The sequence below is a fragment of the Prionailurus bengalensis genome, chromosome C1 (assembly GCF_016509475.1).
Source record: "Prionailurus bengalensis isolate Pbe53 chromosome C1, Fcat_Pben_1.1_paternal_pri, whole genome shotgun sequence".
In the NCBI taxonomy this organism is placed as follows: domain Eukaryota; kingdom Metazoa; phylum Chordata; class Mammalia; order Carnivora; family Felidae; genus Prionailurus; species Prionailurus bengalensis.
The window spans coordinates 31,105,306-31,122,991 of NC_057345.1; the positions used below are offsets into that span (position 1 = coordinate 31,105,306).

Here is a 17,686-nt window from a genome sequence, read left to right on the forward strand (position 1 = left end):
GCCCTTTTCTCCGTCTCCAACCTCATCTCCACCACCTGCCCTGCCTTGCACCACATTACAGATACACTGATCTTCTTCCCACCCCACCGCATCCTGCCTTTTTTTTTTAGGCCTAATTATTTTGTATGCCAAAGATACAAAAAAGTACAGACAATTTTATAGAAAATCATGTGCCTATTACCTACATCTAACACATTAATGTTTAGCCACATCTGTCTGTTAAAATATGTTGTTCTCTGAATCTCTGTTAGCTGGGAAAGTGCCCAGCACATAATAGGTGCTAATCAATCAATGTTGATGTATGCAGCTTACTATGCTGATGTATGAAGTTTTAATTCATTCATTTACTGGCTGTATATTTTTTGTGTGTGAATATACCGTAATTTGTTTTTCCATCTTTCTACTGTTGAACATTTAGTGTACTGTTGAACACTAATAGTGTTGCAATGAACATTGGCAACATAGTGTTTAAGAGGTCAGATTTGGTGGCTCGGGTAGGTTAAGCGTCTGACTTCAGCTCAGGTCTTGATCTCACGGTTTGTGAGTTCAAGCCTTGTGTCAGGCTCTGCGCTGACAGCTCAGAGCCTGGAGCCTGTTTCGGATTCTGTATCTCCCTCTCTCTCTCTGTTGCTCCCCTGCTTGTGCTCTGTCACTCAAAAATAAATAAACATTAAAAAATTTTTTTAAGAGGTCAGATTCTATGGTAGTTTTTTTTTTTAAGTTTATTTATTTATTTTGAGAGAGAGCACTCAAGCCTGGGCAGGAGAGGGGCAGAGACAGAATCCCAAGCAGTCTCTATGCTGTCAGCGCAGAGCCCAATGCAGAGTCCAACGCCTGGCAATCTCATGAACCATGAGATCATGACCTGAGCCAAAATCAAGAGCCAGTTGCTTAACCAGCTGAGCCACCCAGGCACCTCTAAGAGATCCGTTTCTGGAGCAGACTACTTGGGATTGAATTCCGGGCACCATAATTTCCAAGTTGTGTCACTTTGGTCAAGTTACTTGAAGTCTCCATGTCTGTTTCCTGAATTATAAAATGAGGGTAAAAATAGTAACTTTTCATGGTATTGTTAGTAGGATTAAACGGGTTAAAATATATAAAAAACCTTATCTCAATGAATATCAACTATTATTATTATGAGGAATTGCTGAGTCACAGGACATGTGTATATTCAATTTTATTAAGTGATTACCAATTAATGCCTCCACCAGCAATATATAAGTTCCATATTTCTAAATCCTAAAACATGGTACTAATGGGTATAAAATTATGTATATATATAATATACACATATATATTATATGTGTATATAATATATATGTATATATGTGTATATATATATATATATATATATATATATATGTTTATTTAATCTCTACACCCAATATGGGGCTGGAACTCATGACCCTGAGATCAAAAGTGAAATGCTCTTCTGACTCATCCAGCCAGGTGCCCCATATATTGTTTTAATTTGTACCTTGATGGTCACAGTGAAGTTAAACATCTTTTCACGGGTTTATTGGTCATTCTTATTGATGTTTTGGTGAACTAGCTCTGTATATCCTTTATTTACTTTCCTACTGGATTGTTTGCTTTTTTTCCTTTTGATTTGGGTAACTTTTCGGATATTAATCTTTTGGCGGTTTTATATATTTGAATACCATCTAGTTTTTGGCTTGTCTTTGTGTTGCATCTTCTTAAACTTCTGTTGTTACAGAATTAACTAATTTTAATGCAGTCAAATCTAACAATATTTTCTCACACGGTTTGTGCTTTTTTGGGGCTTATTTAAGAAATTCGTCCCTATTTTGATATCCTAAAGAAATATTTCCTGAAAAATATTTCGGGGCCTGTAATCCACCTGGGATTTATTTTTGGATATGGTTTAAAGTAGAAATCTAGGGGCGCCTGGGTGGCTCAGTCGGTTAGGCGGCCGACTTCAGCTCAGGTCATGATCTTGCGGTCCGTGAGTTCGGGCCCCGCATCGGGCTCTGTACTGACAGCTCAGAGCCTGGAGCCTGCTTCATATTCTGTGTCTCCCTCTCTCTGACCCTCCCCTGTTCATGCTCTGTCTCTCCCTGTCTCAAAAATAAATAAACGTTAAAAAAAAAATTTTTTTTTTTTTAAAGTAGAAATCTAAATTTTCTTCCTATTGAAAAAGTTGCCTCAGCCCCATTTCCTGTAGAGGTCATCCTTTCCCTACTGACTTGTAGTGCCCATTCTTATAAACCACCTTCCCACGGACCTAGTCTTCATAACCTTTGCTTATTTTCTTTCCACCGGGGGATCCATATTCTCTCTTCCTTCCGATCGCAGCTTAAGCGTCAGGCCGCTCCTGTCTAGGTTATGTCTACATGTATGTCCAGCTCGGTGACCCCGTGACTCCAGAGAGTCTGGAAAGGCTGAGAGAAGTAGGTGTTTGGCCAGCTGCCGCCAGGCTGTTGCCAGGGCGGCTGTCGGGAAGGCCGCCGAGAGGAGGAGCACCCAGAAACCCAGTGACGGAATCCGACCCGCGCCCGCGTCGCCAAGGAGTGCGTCACCACGTGTGGTCGAACGGGGGCGGGGCCAGGGCTGAATCACGTGGCTTGGTTGCCTACGCGCTGCTGGGCCGTGGGAAGATGGCGGACGGAAAGGGAGAAGCCGCCGCCGCCGCCGGGGCCGGGGCTGAGGCTCCGGCAGGAGCCGGAGCCGGGGACGGAACCGAGACTGAGTCCATGGCTCGGGGTCATCGCCCTGCATCTCCGGCTCTGGGAGCCCCGGGACTGCGACCGTGTCTATGGCAGCTGGAGACAGAGCTGAGGGAGCAGGAGGTGTCGGAGGTCTCATCTTTGAACTACTGCCGGAGCTTCTGCCAGGTGAGGGGCTGACTGGCTGGCTGAAGGCGGCGGGGTGGGGAGGCCAGGGGAAGAGGCCTCGGATCGGTTGCCGCAGCCGGGGCTGGACTGAGAGGCGCCACCTCCGTGTCTCGCCGCGCCCCCAGGCCGGGAAGGCCCAGCTCGGGAAGCTCGACCGCTGGCCCCCCTTCACCACTGCCCGACTTTGGTCACCGCCAGGGCGGGTTGCGCTGGGCCAGACTGAGAACCCGGAGGGCGCCGGCGGCTCCCTGGAAGGGCCGTGCCCTGTCGCCGTTGCCTGTCCCCCTGCCGGGTGGTTGGTTGGAGCGCCATTGCCTCCAGAGAGATTGATTGCTCGTTCCTGCTGGGAGATCCTTTTTTGAGTGCAGATCTCCAAACTGGAAAACCTGAGTTTTCCTGAATAATCCGGAGATATGTGTTGGGGCCAGAGACTTCTCTTTGGAGTCAACGTCATCTGGGCCCCTAAAAGGTCTGACAGTTGGCTTTGAAAGGCGTCTTGGGCTTTCTCATTAGTGATTGCGGAGCCCATTGGTTGGTTGTGTTGTGTTTTTTCTTTCTTATTTTATTTATTTATTTTTGAGAGGCGGGGTGGGGAGACTTTTAAGCTGTTCTTTCTCTTCTTCTGGATTCCTTTGAGGATTGTGCTATCAGCAGTGAGGCTAGTGAGCTAGTGGTGGCTATTTAGGGTCTTTGAGTGGAAGAGGATTGAGGAAGATGTGGAGTGTGGTCTCTTGGCAGTGGTATGACCATTTCTGTGCTATAGTGGGTCCTAACCTGTGGTTACATACATATTTATTGGTATGTTTAGTTTATAGTCTCCATGGTCACTTCCAGATTTTTGTCTATAAATTTAAAGATATGCCGTTATTATTTCTACTTCTGCTGTTCTATCGGGTTTCAGGACCAACCCTCTGCTCCTCACCTGGTGTATCTGAGAGAATGCAAAATAATGGTAGTATGTTGGTACTTGGACTCTTGATGAGTAGTTGAGTGTGCGGAATACATTGCGCTGTTACAAAGTTGTAATTGGGGGGGGGGACAATTTTGCTCTCTTAGTCCAGTGGAAAATAAAAAATTGGCTTGCTTTCTTGCTTTTCTCCTTCCTCTTTGCTGAGCCAGAGACACCTCATCTCTTTGAATGGAATTTTGTCCATGCTCATCTTTTCTATACATTGTATCATTAGCAGTTTTTATGTCTACAACCTGCAGCATTTGTCTGCACTAGGAAGTGTCCCGGTGTAATTCTTCTTTGCTTCTATGCTAGTAATGAGCATTGGTGCTTAATACATTTATTCTGCGAACTTTTACTGACTGCGTTGGATGATGCCAGGCACTTCCTCGAGTGCTGAGGAAACGTAAGACAGCACTTACCCATGATGAGCTTACAGTTGGAAGGAGGTGGTAGACGTAACAGTATTTCCAGAACAGTTTTGGTAATGATGGAAAAGGAGGTGTTGTAGAGACAGTGGTAAGGGGATTGCCATCATGGCACATCCTAATGGAATGGAATGACAATTAACTAGTAAAAACAAATTAAAAGTTTAACTGTGGACCGTACTGTGTACTTAGAAGTAAGAGGGAGAGGCCTCTTTAGATAGGGTGGTCCAGGAAGGCCCTAAGGCTGAAAGGTAAAAAATGAGTCTTGGGACTGTAGGGGGAGGGGAAGGGAGCATTTGAATGCCAAAGGTAGAGATGAGAAGGAAAATTGAAGCTTTGGGAGAATGGGAAGCTGATTGGACAGGAGTAATGGGGAGGACGACAGGAGAAGAAATCTGGGTTTGGGGAAGTCTTCTAAGCTTGTGTTATTATCTTAGAAAGATAACAAGAATGGATGTAACTACTTAAGTTGAAGCTTGTCAGAGGATACCATGTATATATCTACATATCTATATATTTTGCTTTATGCCTAGTGCTTGCAGCCCTCATCTCATTTTAACTGAATGTTTTAATGTCTTGAGTCTTGGTGACACCTAGAAATGTAAGGGCACAGAGGAATTTAAAAAGCAAAGTACCTCTGTAATTTGTCTTTTCTGTGAAGATTTCCTTTGGCCTGAGGTTTTTCCCCAAACACTTTTTTGGACTAATAAACGTAATAAGAAAAGATGTTCCTGTAATCATGATGTGTTATAATAGGAAGCACATTGGATTGGGAGCTAGTCGGGTCCTATTTGTGACTCTACCGCTTATTAGTTAATAACCTTGGACACACTGTGCCTATGGAATTTATTTTGTTTCCTGGCCTTTATCTTCTTATAATGCTTTATACAAACAGTAGAAGAGAAAGTTTATATACAACTCTTCACAATATTTGTCAGAATATTTTGGTCACATTTTTTCCCAGTAGTCCAGATAAAATCAACTCATGGTGCCCTTGTTCACCAAATACAGAAAAAAAAATTCAACATTTTATGATGAAGGAGGAACAATTTCACCATTCAGATTTGGTTGGATAGCTCTTGGTTTCACATTTGAAAGGCAGAATAAGATTTATTCATCCACTCTTTGTGGTGTGCCTGACGTTGCACTAAGTGCTGGATATAGGAACATGCCCTCTAGGAGCACTTAATGTGTAAAGATAGGTAGTAGCATCATAAAGGCCTGATTTGTGCTCTCCGGGATACTTAACTGCCACTAAAGTATTTTCATCAGGTATTTAGTTTAGAAATCTAGAGATTTAGATGTACCAAGCACATCCCTCCTGCAACAGGCTGGGACCATATTCTCTCCAGCTCTTGCAGTACTTAAAAGAAATGGGTCTATCTTTGGAATTGCACCAAATCAAGAAATAAACCAACATATGAAAGGATAGAGTAGCTTGTCTCATTCTGGGCATGTTTTCAATTTTCAGAAGTTTGTGAAGATGATAAAAACGAAACTTGAAAAGTAATAGTTACTAAGAAAATGATACTTAGGTCAACTTGTATTCAGTGAACGTTTGTATTCAATGACAATGGGATGTGGCTTTTCCCTCTTTTCCCTCAATTTCTTTTCTGAAAACACTGTCTGCCAAACAGTGTGGATGAGATTAACTCCAGAAAATAGTCTTTCTTTGTTTTGTTGAAAAATTGATGGCTATCCTCTCAAGTTTTTGCTATATTTTGGGAATCAAGATTCCTAAAGTTTTACAACTGGTAGTTCTATTTGTAATACACATTTTGAAAGCTTTTTAAGTAACATTAACAGACTTGAAATTATTGGGTGAATGATTATACTTTGAGAATACCAGGCAAAGTAGTTTTATGAATAAATCTTGTTGATATGAAACTTTTAGGTTCTAGACTAATAGTGACTTTATAGATTTTTAAGAGTTAAAGTAAGTAAGTACTGCATATATTTCAGTTTCTCCTGGATTTGTGATTGAATGCAAAGGGTCTGCTGGCTTCACCATTTAAACTAGCTATGTGACCTTGGGTACGTTATTTTCTTTAACCCTTAGTTTTCTCATTGGTAAATGGAACAATAATAGTACTTACTATTATCTATGTAAACATATTGTTTATGGACTAAATAAGACAATCTAAAAAACAATGTTCCCGGAATTGTCCTAGTTTTCCAGATTTCTTAGCCTTCGAATAGAAAGTCTTCACCCCCTTAACTCCAGTTTACTTTTCAGCTCTTACCTAGCCAATCCCATCACCATAATCCTACTCTTATTCAGAGGTATTTTACTTGGAGTCCTTGGACCAAAATTTCTCCAAGTACATTATTTTGGGAAAGCTGACTTTAATTTTCATTTGATTCCTCAAGATCCAAGATACATATTAGGCTTTGGTAAATATTTACCGATTGATTGATCTCCAGAAGGATACTTTAGCAAGATCTCAGGTCAAGTAGTCTGCCTTTGCCTTTCATTGTGCTGTTCTCTCCTTTTTTCTCTCATTTTCTATACGGCGAATTTTCCTTGTTTAGGGCCCAGTGCAAACACCGTCTCCTCTGTGAAGCTTTCTCTAATTTCTCTAGACTTCCTCTTAGATGTTTGTCTTCTTTTGATGCTTTGTACATACTTTTAACTCTTGCTTTTCTTGCTGTCACTGGCTTAGTCCAGGTTTCATAAATAATGTCCTGTTGCAGCAACCTCTTCACCAAGCTCCCTTGCTTTCTGACTGACTTTATCTACACTCCATTCTGGTATTCTTTCTAAATTGTAAACATAATCTCGTTAGTCACTTTGTTCCCTGAAATTCTTCAATGGTTTCTTACGCCAAAGACAAGATAGAATTCAGACTTACCAGCCTCACCTGGCAGACAAAGCCTTTTAGAATTTGGACACTGCCCCCACTCCCCTTCCCCAGCTCCCACCTTTCCAACCTTTTTTCTTTTCTTTTTTTTTTTTTTTAAATACCTTTACTACAGTATCCATCTCTAAGTCTGCCTGATTAACCTAGGGTCCTCCCTTCTCCATCTGCTTATTTGTCCTTTAAGACCAGCTCAAACATTAAGTCTTTGAGAAGTGTTTTATGATTGCAGCAGACAGAATGAGGTGATTCTTCGTGTACTCCGGTAGCATCTTGTACATAATCGTGGTACCTGAATAGTTGTTTCCATGTTTGTCTCTTGTATTGGCTAGCAAACCAACAAGAGTAGAGGTCTTATTTAGTTTTTTTTGTATACTTGGCACCTAGCAATTAATACAATGCCTGGCACACAAAACTAATTTGTTGAATGAATTATTTTGTAGAACTTCATGATATACTGAAGAGGTTAGTACTTCAAAAGAAACACCTGATGTAAAATCTGATGTAAAAAGCAACTTTATCATAAGAAACAGGATAAAGGAACAGGATAGACACTCTTTGCTCATCTCTTGGAGGCGTACTTGTGAACTTAGCCTACATTCATACAAGGTACACATTTACATGTGTGGAATGAGGAGTAGTGTTGGAGGGAGAAAATTAGAGGCATTATAGCATTGAAGAAGAGTTAGCAGCCTAATAAGGCAACAGTTTGGAAATGTTGAGATGGGGAGTTTCAGTTAATTCCTTGAGATTGGTGACCATGAAAACTCTTGAGATTTACTTCTCATTTATTTTAAAGGATTTTTAATACATTACCTTTTCTTTTTGTGCATTCTAAATAGAAACTAGATGACAGGTGGTTATAATGGCATAAACTAGCTTTGCACCGCATATGACCAAAACATAATTATAAATGTGACTATGAAGCAGTGGGAATTTTGGATGCTGTCATTTACTTGGTACCACCCAGTCTCTTTCATACTAGTGATTTTTGTGTCTACCTGTGCTTCATGCTCTTCTGAACAATTTTAATAAAAAATCTAAGTAGAAAGCACCACTTGTTTCAAGCCTGCAAAGGCATTGGTCAACTAAAGTGTGCTTTGTTTTCACTTAGTTCTAGACACCTGTCACCTCTCCCAGAGGCCTTCCTTGACTGTCTTGTCTAAAACAACACTTCCCCATCACCTTCAACTCCTGAACACTGCTTTATATTTCTCTAAATCACCGACTACTATCTGATGTCTATGACAAATATGTCTATTTATCTGTCTCTGCACCTGGAATGTAAGCGTCAAGAATGTGTTGACTGTTTTGTTTACCCAGTGCCTAGAATTGTCCCTGGCACTTAATGGGTACTTAGTCAATATTTGTTGATCTTTTATCTCCTCGCTTCCTTAAATCTCTGACTAGACTTCTTAAGAGTAACAAGTCTTACCTTTCTTTATTAAGAAATAGGGACATGTTTTGGTCAGCCAGTTTATGGTGCTTCCGAGCAGGGATCAGGTCTTACTGTTCTTTGTATCCTAATTACTAAAGAGTAGAACTAAATTTTATTTATGGTTTTTTTTTTTTTAATGTTTATTTTTGAGGGGGTGAGGGGCAGAGAGAGAGAGGGAGACACAGAATCTGAAGCAGGCTCCAGGCTCTGAGCTGTCAGCACAGAGCCTGATACGGGGCGCAAACCCAGGACATCATGCCCTGAGCTGAAGTCGGAGCTTAACCGACTGAGCCACCCAGGTGCCCCTTATTTATGTTTTCTAAGAATTTCCCATGGTTGCTTGTATTCCACAAATATTTAAAGAGCTTTTCAACAGGGTTTGCTTAGCCAGGTTGAAACATTTATTTTGGATATGGTTGATATCATACTGGAAAATTTGAACATAGATAAGGGATTGAGCAAGATTGTATACAAAAAAATAGATTCCTAAAACTTTTGTTGATCCCTAAAGCCAACATATAAACCATTACATGAAAAATTAGAGGGGTTATTTATTTATCTGTCAATCTTTCTATCTATCAATTAATCAATCATCTTTTATGTGCCAAGCACTCAGGTAGATGGTGTTATTTTTTATTTTCATTTTACAGATAGAAAACTGAGGCTCAGGGAAATAAACTTTCCCGGGGTCACACAGCGAGTAAGCTGTGACAGAGTCTTCAGATTCCAAAGTCCATGCTCTTTTTCCTATGTCAGCATTTCCTAAACTGTTTTGTTCCATGAGTTATATGTATTAGTAAGTACTTACTGAATTAAAGATTCTATGTTCATGTAAGTTAGGATAATGTTGGGATAAATATTTTTTTATGTGTCATATATGTTAAGATGCATTGTGAACCTCCTAGAGAGACATTGTTATGCAGCATTTGCCAAACTTAGCAGGTCTGGGACATTTAATATTTTGCTGTGTTCTAAACCTGATATCATCCCCAAATTAAATGTTTTTCTTTCATTATAGTAAAGCAAAACACTATGTGGAAGAGTGGATTCCTTTATGTTTCTATATACCACTGAATTTTGATTCCCTACTTTCAGCCTAAAACATGACTGTGAGCTTTTTATGAAAAAAATTTCCCTCCAAGTTTTTGCAGGTTTTGAATTATACTTATTGTCACATATGAAAAGTATTTCAATGTATTATAACTTTTGTAAATTAGAAATGAATACTATTTAGACATATCTTGAGGTCAAGGTTATTCATCTGGGTTTACCTTTATCTCTGCAACATAGCTAGCTTGGGAACTAATGTATTTGTCTATTTCTTCTCACTTTTGTGCTATGTCTGAATTCTTTTTTTTTTTAATTAAAAAAAAATTTTTTTTTTAACGTTTATTTATTTTTGGGACAGAGAGAGACAGAGCATGAACGGGGGAGGGGCAGAGAGAGAGGGAGACACAGAATCGGAAACAGGCTCCAGGCTCTGAGCCATCAGCCCAGAGCCTGACGCGGGGCTCGAACTCACGGACCGCGAGATCGTGACCTGGCTGAAGTCGGACGCTTAACCGACTGCGCCACCCAGGCGCCCCTGTCTGAATTCTTTAATATGTTTTTTTTTTTTAATGCCTTTCTTGTCCTTTTTGGGAGGGATCTATTAGTTCAGCATGCTGACATTTGATTTCATAGTATTTTTATTCCCAAGGAAATAGCCGGAGTGTGTCACATTAGCCAGCACAATAATGCTTTATTAATATGGACAGGCGTTAAGAATTATTGCTGGGTATATTGGAATGAATGGCCTAGCTTGGGAATTGCATTTTTGTGATACATGGTTATATAAAATAGGTGTATTTTTATTCATAATTTCATTTACTTTAATTTGCTTTTTTAACATATATGCTTAGAATACATAAAGTATCTTAAAATAATAAAACTGAATATATATATGTATATATAGATAGATATATATTTAAAGTTTTGTGACTCCTGCCTAGTATGTGCTCATTCTAAAAGCTTAAGACAAGATGTATAAGTGCAGAAAGTGAAACCACCATGTAATCTCACTGTGAATAGCTTGGTGTATTGTTCTGATTTTTGGGAAAATATGTATATAGTATACGTGTATATATAAGGATTAAAACTAAAAAAATTATTTGAGTATAGTTGACACACAGTGTTACATTAGTTTCAGATGTACAACATAGTAATTCAGCTTCTCTATATGTTATGCTATGCTTACTCCAAGTGTAGCTACCATCTGTCACCATACAATGCTATTATAGTGTCACTGAGTATATTCCCTTTACTGTGCCTTTTATTCTCATGACTTATTCATTCTATAACTGGAAGTCTGTGTCTCCCATCCCCCTCACCCTTTTTTTCCTTTGCCCTACCTCCCTTCCCCCTGGCAACCATCTATTTGTTCTTTGTATTTATAGGTCCAGTTCTGCTTTTTGTTTGTTCATTTGTTTTGTTTTTTAGAATCCACATATGAGTGAAATCATAAGTTAGTTTTCTTTCTCAATCTGCCCTATTTTAATTAACATAATACCCTCTAGGTCTGTCCATGTTGCACATAGCAAGGTCTTACCCTTTTTTATGGCTGTGTAGTATTCCATTGTGTGTATGTATATGCATTTGTCAGCTAATGGCCACTTAAGTTGCTTCTATATCTTTTTTTTTTTAATATTTATTTTTGAGAGAGAGACAGAGCATGAATGGGAGGGGCAGAGAGAGAGGGAGACACAAAATGCGAAGCAAGCTCTAGGCTCTGAGCTGTCAGCACAGGGCCTGATGTGGGTCTCAGACCCACGAACTGTGAGATCAAGACCTGAGCCCAAGTCGGTTGCTAAATCGACTGAGCTACCCAGGCGCCCTGTATCTTGGTTATTGTAAATAATGCTGCAGTAAACTTAGGAGTGTCTATCTTTTTGAGTTAATGTTTTCTCCTTAGGTAAATACCCAGAAGTGGAATTATTGGATCAAATGGTATGTCATTTTTTTTAAGATTTTTTTTTTAAGTTTATTTATCTTTGCGGGGGTGGGGGGAGTGTAGAGAGAGAGAATTCCATGAGAGATCATGAGCTGAGCTGAAATCAAGAGTCAGATGCTTAACCAACTGAGCCACCCAGGTGCCCACTGAATCAAATGGTACTTCTAATTTTAGTTTTTGAGGAGCCTCCATACTGTTTTCCACAGCGGCTCTACCAATTTACATTCCCATGGTGTACAAGGGTTCTTTTTTCTCCGGCATTTATTATATCTTGTCTTTTTGGTTCTAGCCAATCTGACAGATGTAAGGTGATATCTCATTGTGGTTTTGATTAGCATTTCCCTGATGATTAGAGATGTTGAGCAATTTTTCATGTGTCTGTTGACCATCTGTAGGTTTTCTTTGGAGAAATGTCTGTTCAGGTCCTCTACCCATTTTTTATTTGGATTTGTTTGTTTTTTGGTGTTGAATTGTATAAGTTCTTTGTATATTTGAGATATTAACCTCTTATCAGATATGTTATTTGCAAATATCTTCTCCCATTCAGTAGGTTGCCTTTTTGTTTTGTTGACTTATTCCTTCGAAATGCAAAAGGATGTAGTCCCAGGAGTTTACTTTTGCTTTTGTTTCCCTTGCCTTAGGAGATATATCTAGAAAAATGTTGGTGGGGCTGACGTTAGAGAAATTAATGTCTATATTCTTTTCTAGGATTCTAGGATATTTAGGTCCTTAATCCATTTTGAGTTTATTTTTGTGTATGTTAGAGAGTGGTCCAGTTTCATTCTTTTGCATGTAGTTGTCCAGTTTTCCCAGCACCATTTACTGAAGAGACTGTCTTTTCTCCGTTGCATATTCTTGCCTCCTTTGTTATAGATTAATTGACCATATAAGCGTGCATGTATTTCTGGACTCTTTATTTTGTTCCATTGATCTGTGTGTCTGTATTTATGCCAGTATCATACTGTTTTGATCACTTCAGCTTTGTAGTATATCTTGAAATCTGGAATTATGATACCTCCACCTTTGTTTTTCTTTCTCAAGATTGCTTAAATATTGGATTTTTTAATTGTCCAAAAAATTCATGTAAAAAAAATTAGAATAATGTAAAAGAAGAGAGGAAAGGATGAAAACTGTCACATATACCCTAATACTTCAGTACTACATTTTTCTAGGTTAATAGTTTTCTTAGGTTAACAGTTTGGGAATATATACTTAGAGAGTTTTTCTATATATGTATATATTTTTAGAAAAATAATGTTGAGCTTATATATTAAAACTTAATATATTGATATTGTAGATAATCTGTCTTGTGGAATACACACGTTTATTACTTTAAAAAATTGTATAATATTTTATTGTAAACTGCCTTGATTTTAAATATTTTTAAAAATGTTTTTCATGTTTATTTTTGAGAGAGAGAGAAACAGAGTGTGAGCAGGGAAGGGTCAAGGAGAGGGAGACACAGAATCTGAAGCAGGCTCCAGGCTTTGAGCTAACAGCACAGAGTCTGACGCGGGGTTCGAATTCTCGGACTGCGAGTTCATGACCTGAGCCGAAGTTGGACGCTTAACTGACTGAGCCACTCAGGTGCCCCGAAAACTGCCTCGATTTTAAATTCTGCAGGTAGCAAAACCTTCAACACTCTTAATTGAAAAAATTTTTTTTTTACCTAGAAAAATATATATTGCTACAGAAAGGAAAAAATAAAAGCCCTTTTCTGCCTTCAGTCCCTCCAGTCACTCCCCAAAAGAGTTAAGTCTCTTGTGTATTCTTAAAATCTCAAATACTCTTCTGTGATTTATATTTTAATTTAATGAGAACAATTTTCTATATCGACACACATTGAGCATGTACCGTAATTAAACCGTTGTGTTCTTTTTTATTGTTATCATAAGTAAGGTTGCAGTGAATATCCTTAAACATCAAACACTAGTTATTTATACCTATAGCATAAATTCTTGGAATTGAAATTACTGTATTAAAGAGAATGTTTATTTTAAATTTTGGTGGATACTAGCCTACAAAGAGTTGAGTAGCATTTGTATGTTTTTCATGTGTATTAGATATTTGAATTTTTTTTTCTGTGAGGTTTGTCTTTACTATATTTTACATAACTGTATTTTAAAGTATTCCCGGCTAAAAGTCATTAAAATTTGATTGTGTTTAATCATTGAGTATGATCATGTAATCTTAAGATCCCATGCTGCTTTGAGGTTCTCAAGAATCTGAAGCCATTGGAATGTATGATATAAATTAGTGATTGTTGCTGTGGGAAATTTGTCGGTCTACTCATTTCCAACAGACATTTATTGATGTTTTATGTATCAATGCTATTAGACTCTAGGAAGACTTAAGTCATAGCTGAATAACTGGAAAGGCCCTAGTGCTTTCCATTAGCTAAATTTTTCTTATATTGTTATTTTTATGTTACCAAATAAGGTGTCACTGAATGTATGTATGACCTTGGGCCAAATCAGTTTGTTTTGGGGACTTCAGATTGCTGCTCAAATCAGATGATCTTTAAGGTTTGATTCTCCTTAGAAATTATATAATTCGTTTGAAAACTGTTTGCTAAGGATTATTTTCTAAGTCATCTCCAGACTTTGGTCTTACATATCCTTATTGAAATAAATGAATAATGTTTTATTTATGCCGTACCTATATGTTATAAGCAACCACAGAAAAACATAAAAGTGGTAAGATTTTTGAAAGTCATTTAAATAAGTGTTAGTATTATGTTTCTGCCCCCAATGGGTTATTACTTCTCTCTGTAGGGTAAATGCCTATCCCAGTGGAAACCACTCTACTGATTTGAACTGAAGTTATTTGTTTACATTAGTTATGTTTACTATCCTTATTTGGCTTCTTTCTTCAAAGTGAAATCTTAATTACAGTCTTTAAGGGTCTTGGTAAATGAAAATGTTAAATCTAGAACAAATGATCCCATAAAGTTCTAACAGTAAGTGTGGATATGACATCAAATTTGGGCAGTCTTAATGTTTTACTATCTTATGACATGAAGAACATATCTAATAGGAAGTAGATTTGAAGTTAGGAGATTTCATTCTAACATTCTTATGACTTTAAACTTTGCCTTGGATCTCTATTCTTGTCTCTAAAATTGGGGGTAATAGAAAGCTCCCTGATAGGTGGTTGTGAATATCAGGTAGGACAGTATAACACTGCTCTTAGCATAACTTTTGGTAGCAGATAGGTACCTAGTGTATCAATTTCTTTATATCCATTTCATCACTAATAATGTTTTAAAGAAATATTTCATGTAGAGCAGCTTTCCACCATTTTCCTGTCAATGTACAGCCCACTGGGGAAAAAAAGGTTTCCTAGATGTTTATAGAGCATTTGCTAATATAGTTTTAGAGAGCCTATGATGAGCTTTGTAGATTGGAAGTGTAATTTACAGTAAATTTCTTTTATGTTGAAACAATATGGATGTCCTTTGGGATCCACATATAGTGGATATAATGGATTTGACCTGTTGTAACTAACAAATCATTCTATATAAAAATTTCTTTGATTCATTTGACTACTGGTTTTAACTTGGCTTATTATTTGCCATTTAAATTATGTATTTCATTTTATTGAAATCTGTGCATATCAAAAGTGATTTGAAGGGTGCCTGGGTAGCTCCTCAGTTGGTTAAGCATCCAGCTCTTGATTTGGGCTCAGGTTGTGATCTCATGATTCTTGAGATAGAGCCCCAGGTCAGGCTCTGTGCTGGCAGCACGGAGCCTGCTTGGAATTCTCTCTCTCCCTCTGCCCCCTGCCCCCACTCACAATCCCTCTGTGTCTGTCTGTCTGTTTCTCTCTTTCAAAATAAATAAACTTTTTTAAAAAGTGATTTGAATTTATAACACGTTGGATTTGAGCCCCTGAAAAAAGGTGGCCATGTTTTTATAAACATGTTTGAGGGAAGAAGTTTAGAAGTTATTTAGTTCACTCCCCTTTCAGCTTAAAACTTTTAAGGGGGAAACTCCCTCTCAGTGTAGGATGTTAGCCGAGGATAAGAATAGGTGATAATATCAATAAAATTCTGAACGTTGACATATCTATTTACCACCAAACAAAATTCATGACTAGTGTGTCGTTAATCTGATGTGAACACCCTTGTAAAAAATAGGGTTTAAGCATTTTCATTCATTCATTCATTCGTTCATTCATTCATTCATTTATTTATTTTTAAGCATTTTCTTTTAAAAACTCCCAGAAGTGCAGTTTGGTCAACATTATGTTGCTCTCCTTTACAAGGATTTGAATGAAGCAGTTAGAATTTGGAACCAAATCTACTTAGTTGAATTTGTTGTTTTTTTTTTGTTTGTTTGTTTTTTTAAAGTAAGTTATATTTTTAAATTTTTTTTAACGTTTATTTATTTTTGAGACAGAGACAGAGCATGAACGGGGGAGGGTCAGAGAGAGGGAGACACAGAATCTGAAGCAGGCTCCAGGCTCTGAGCTGTCAGCACAGGGCCCGACGCGGGGCTCGAACTCACTGACCGCGAGATCATGACCTAAGCCCAAGTCGGCCGCTCAACCGACTGAGCCACCCAGGCGCCCCTTAAGTTTTTTTTAATGTTTATTTTTGAGAGAGAGAGAGAGAGAGAGAGAGAGAGAGAGAGAGAGAGCGCATGAGCAGGGGAGGGAAAGAGAAAGAGGGAGACACAGAATCCGAAGCAGGCTCCAGGCTCTGAGCTGTCAGCACAGAACCAGATGCAGGGCTTGAACTCATGAACTATGAGATCATAACCTGAGCAGAAGTTGGACACTCAACCAACTGAGCCACCCAGGTACCCCAAATCTGTTTTAATATACAATTGTTTCACTCTCTTCAAAGATACGTATCTGAGAAACTATCTTAATCAAACTTCAAAAATAATTTAGCATATCCTTTAATAATAGTGCGAAGCCTCAAAAGCAAGTAATTATAAGAATACCTGCTATATACTACTCAGTTTGCTGGATTCTGAGCTGCACTGATGACAAAACAGATGTGGTTCTTGCCCTCTGGGTTTATTATCTAGTAGAGAAGATAAACGTTAAACAATTTTTGTATTATGTTTGCTTATTGATACAGTAGAGCAGTAGTCAGTGTTTGATCATATATATTTATCCACCTTCCAGTTAGTTTGTCCTTAGGTAAGAGGAACATAAGTGAAACAGGAACTATTATTATTGCATAATAATTTTGAGGTCTAATATAAGTGGTTTTAAATATTTGAACATTGAATATTTGAATATTGAACATGATTTCTCTTTTCCAATTAGTACAGATTATAAAGAAACAATTTTTCATGCCACTTTTCTATAATCAGTTTCATTGATCTTGGTTGCCAAATTGAAAATTTGAAGCAACTATATTTTTAAGAAGGGAAGACCTGGGGCGCCTGGGTGGCTCAGTCGGTTGAGCGTCCGACTTCGGCTCAGGTCATGATCTCACAGTTCGTGGGTTCAAGCCCCGCATCAGGCTCTGTGCTGACTGCTTGTTCAGAGCCTGAAACCTGCTTCAGATTCTGTGTCTCCTACTCTCTCTGCCCCTTCCCCGTTCACACTTTGTCACACTCTGTTTCGCAAAAATAAATGTAAAAAAAAAAAGAAGGGAAGACCTTACTAATTTAAGGGGGAGTAGAATGCCACAAATCTTTTTTATTTTAGGTTTGGAAATGCCAAAAAATAAATACCCTTTGAACGTCCCAAAACCATAAGACATCTGCGGCCAGGAGATTATTATAAAGAATTAGAAAGCTTTTGTTTATGTTTATAAAGCATTTGTATCAAATTATTTATAGGGGTTATTTGGATGTGGGGAATGGGAGTAAAATTAGATGGAATACAGTTGTGATTTTTCACTTCTTTATTGTGTACAAAATTTTAATGTGGTGGGATTGTAGGTGAATTTTACCTTTTTGCTGTATTTCAGTATTTTTTCAAATAAAATTTAAACAGATGATAAGGTAGTGCTATGTGTATTGATAGGAAAGGATACCCAGGATGTTTTTTTTTAAAGAAAAGAAAATTATCTCATTATATAAAGCAGTGGTATATAGAAAAAGTTTTGAATTACTAAAATGTTATGTGTTGCATTTCAGTCAAGATTTAGTGGAACATCCATTTTTCTTGTTTTTTTATACAGTTTGTACTTAATCTGTTACCC

General features: G+C 38.1%; 1 protein-coding gene across 1 annotated transcript in view; it reads left to right on the forward strand.

Moving 5' to 3' along the window:
* Positions 1–2,587: 2,587 nt before the first annotated feature.
* Positions 2,588–17,686, forward strand: part of RLF (RLF zinc finger) — an 86,034-nt gene continuing 70,935 nt past the window's right edge. Inside the window, exon 1 of the mRNA XM_043578719.1 lies at positions 2,588–2,858. Within this exon, the coding sequence (XP_043434654.1) occupies positions 2,622–2,858 (237 nt within the window). The 5' untranslated portion in view covers positions 2,588–2,621. The remainder of the gene's footprint in view (positions 2,859–17,686) is intronic.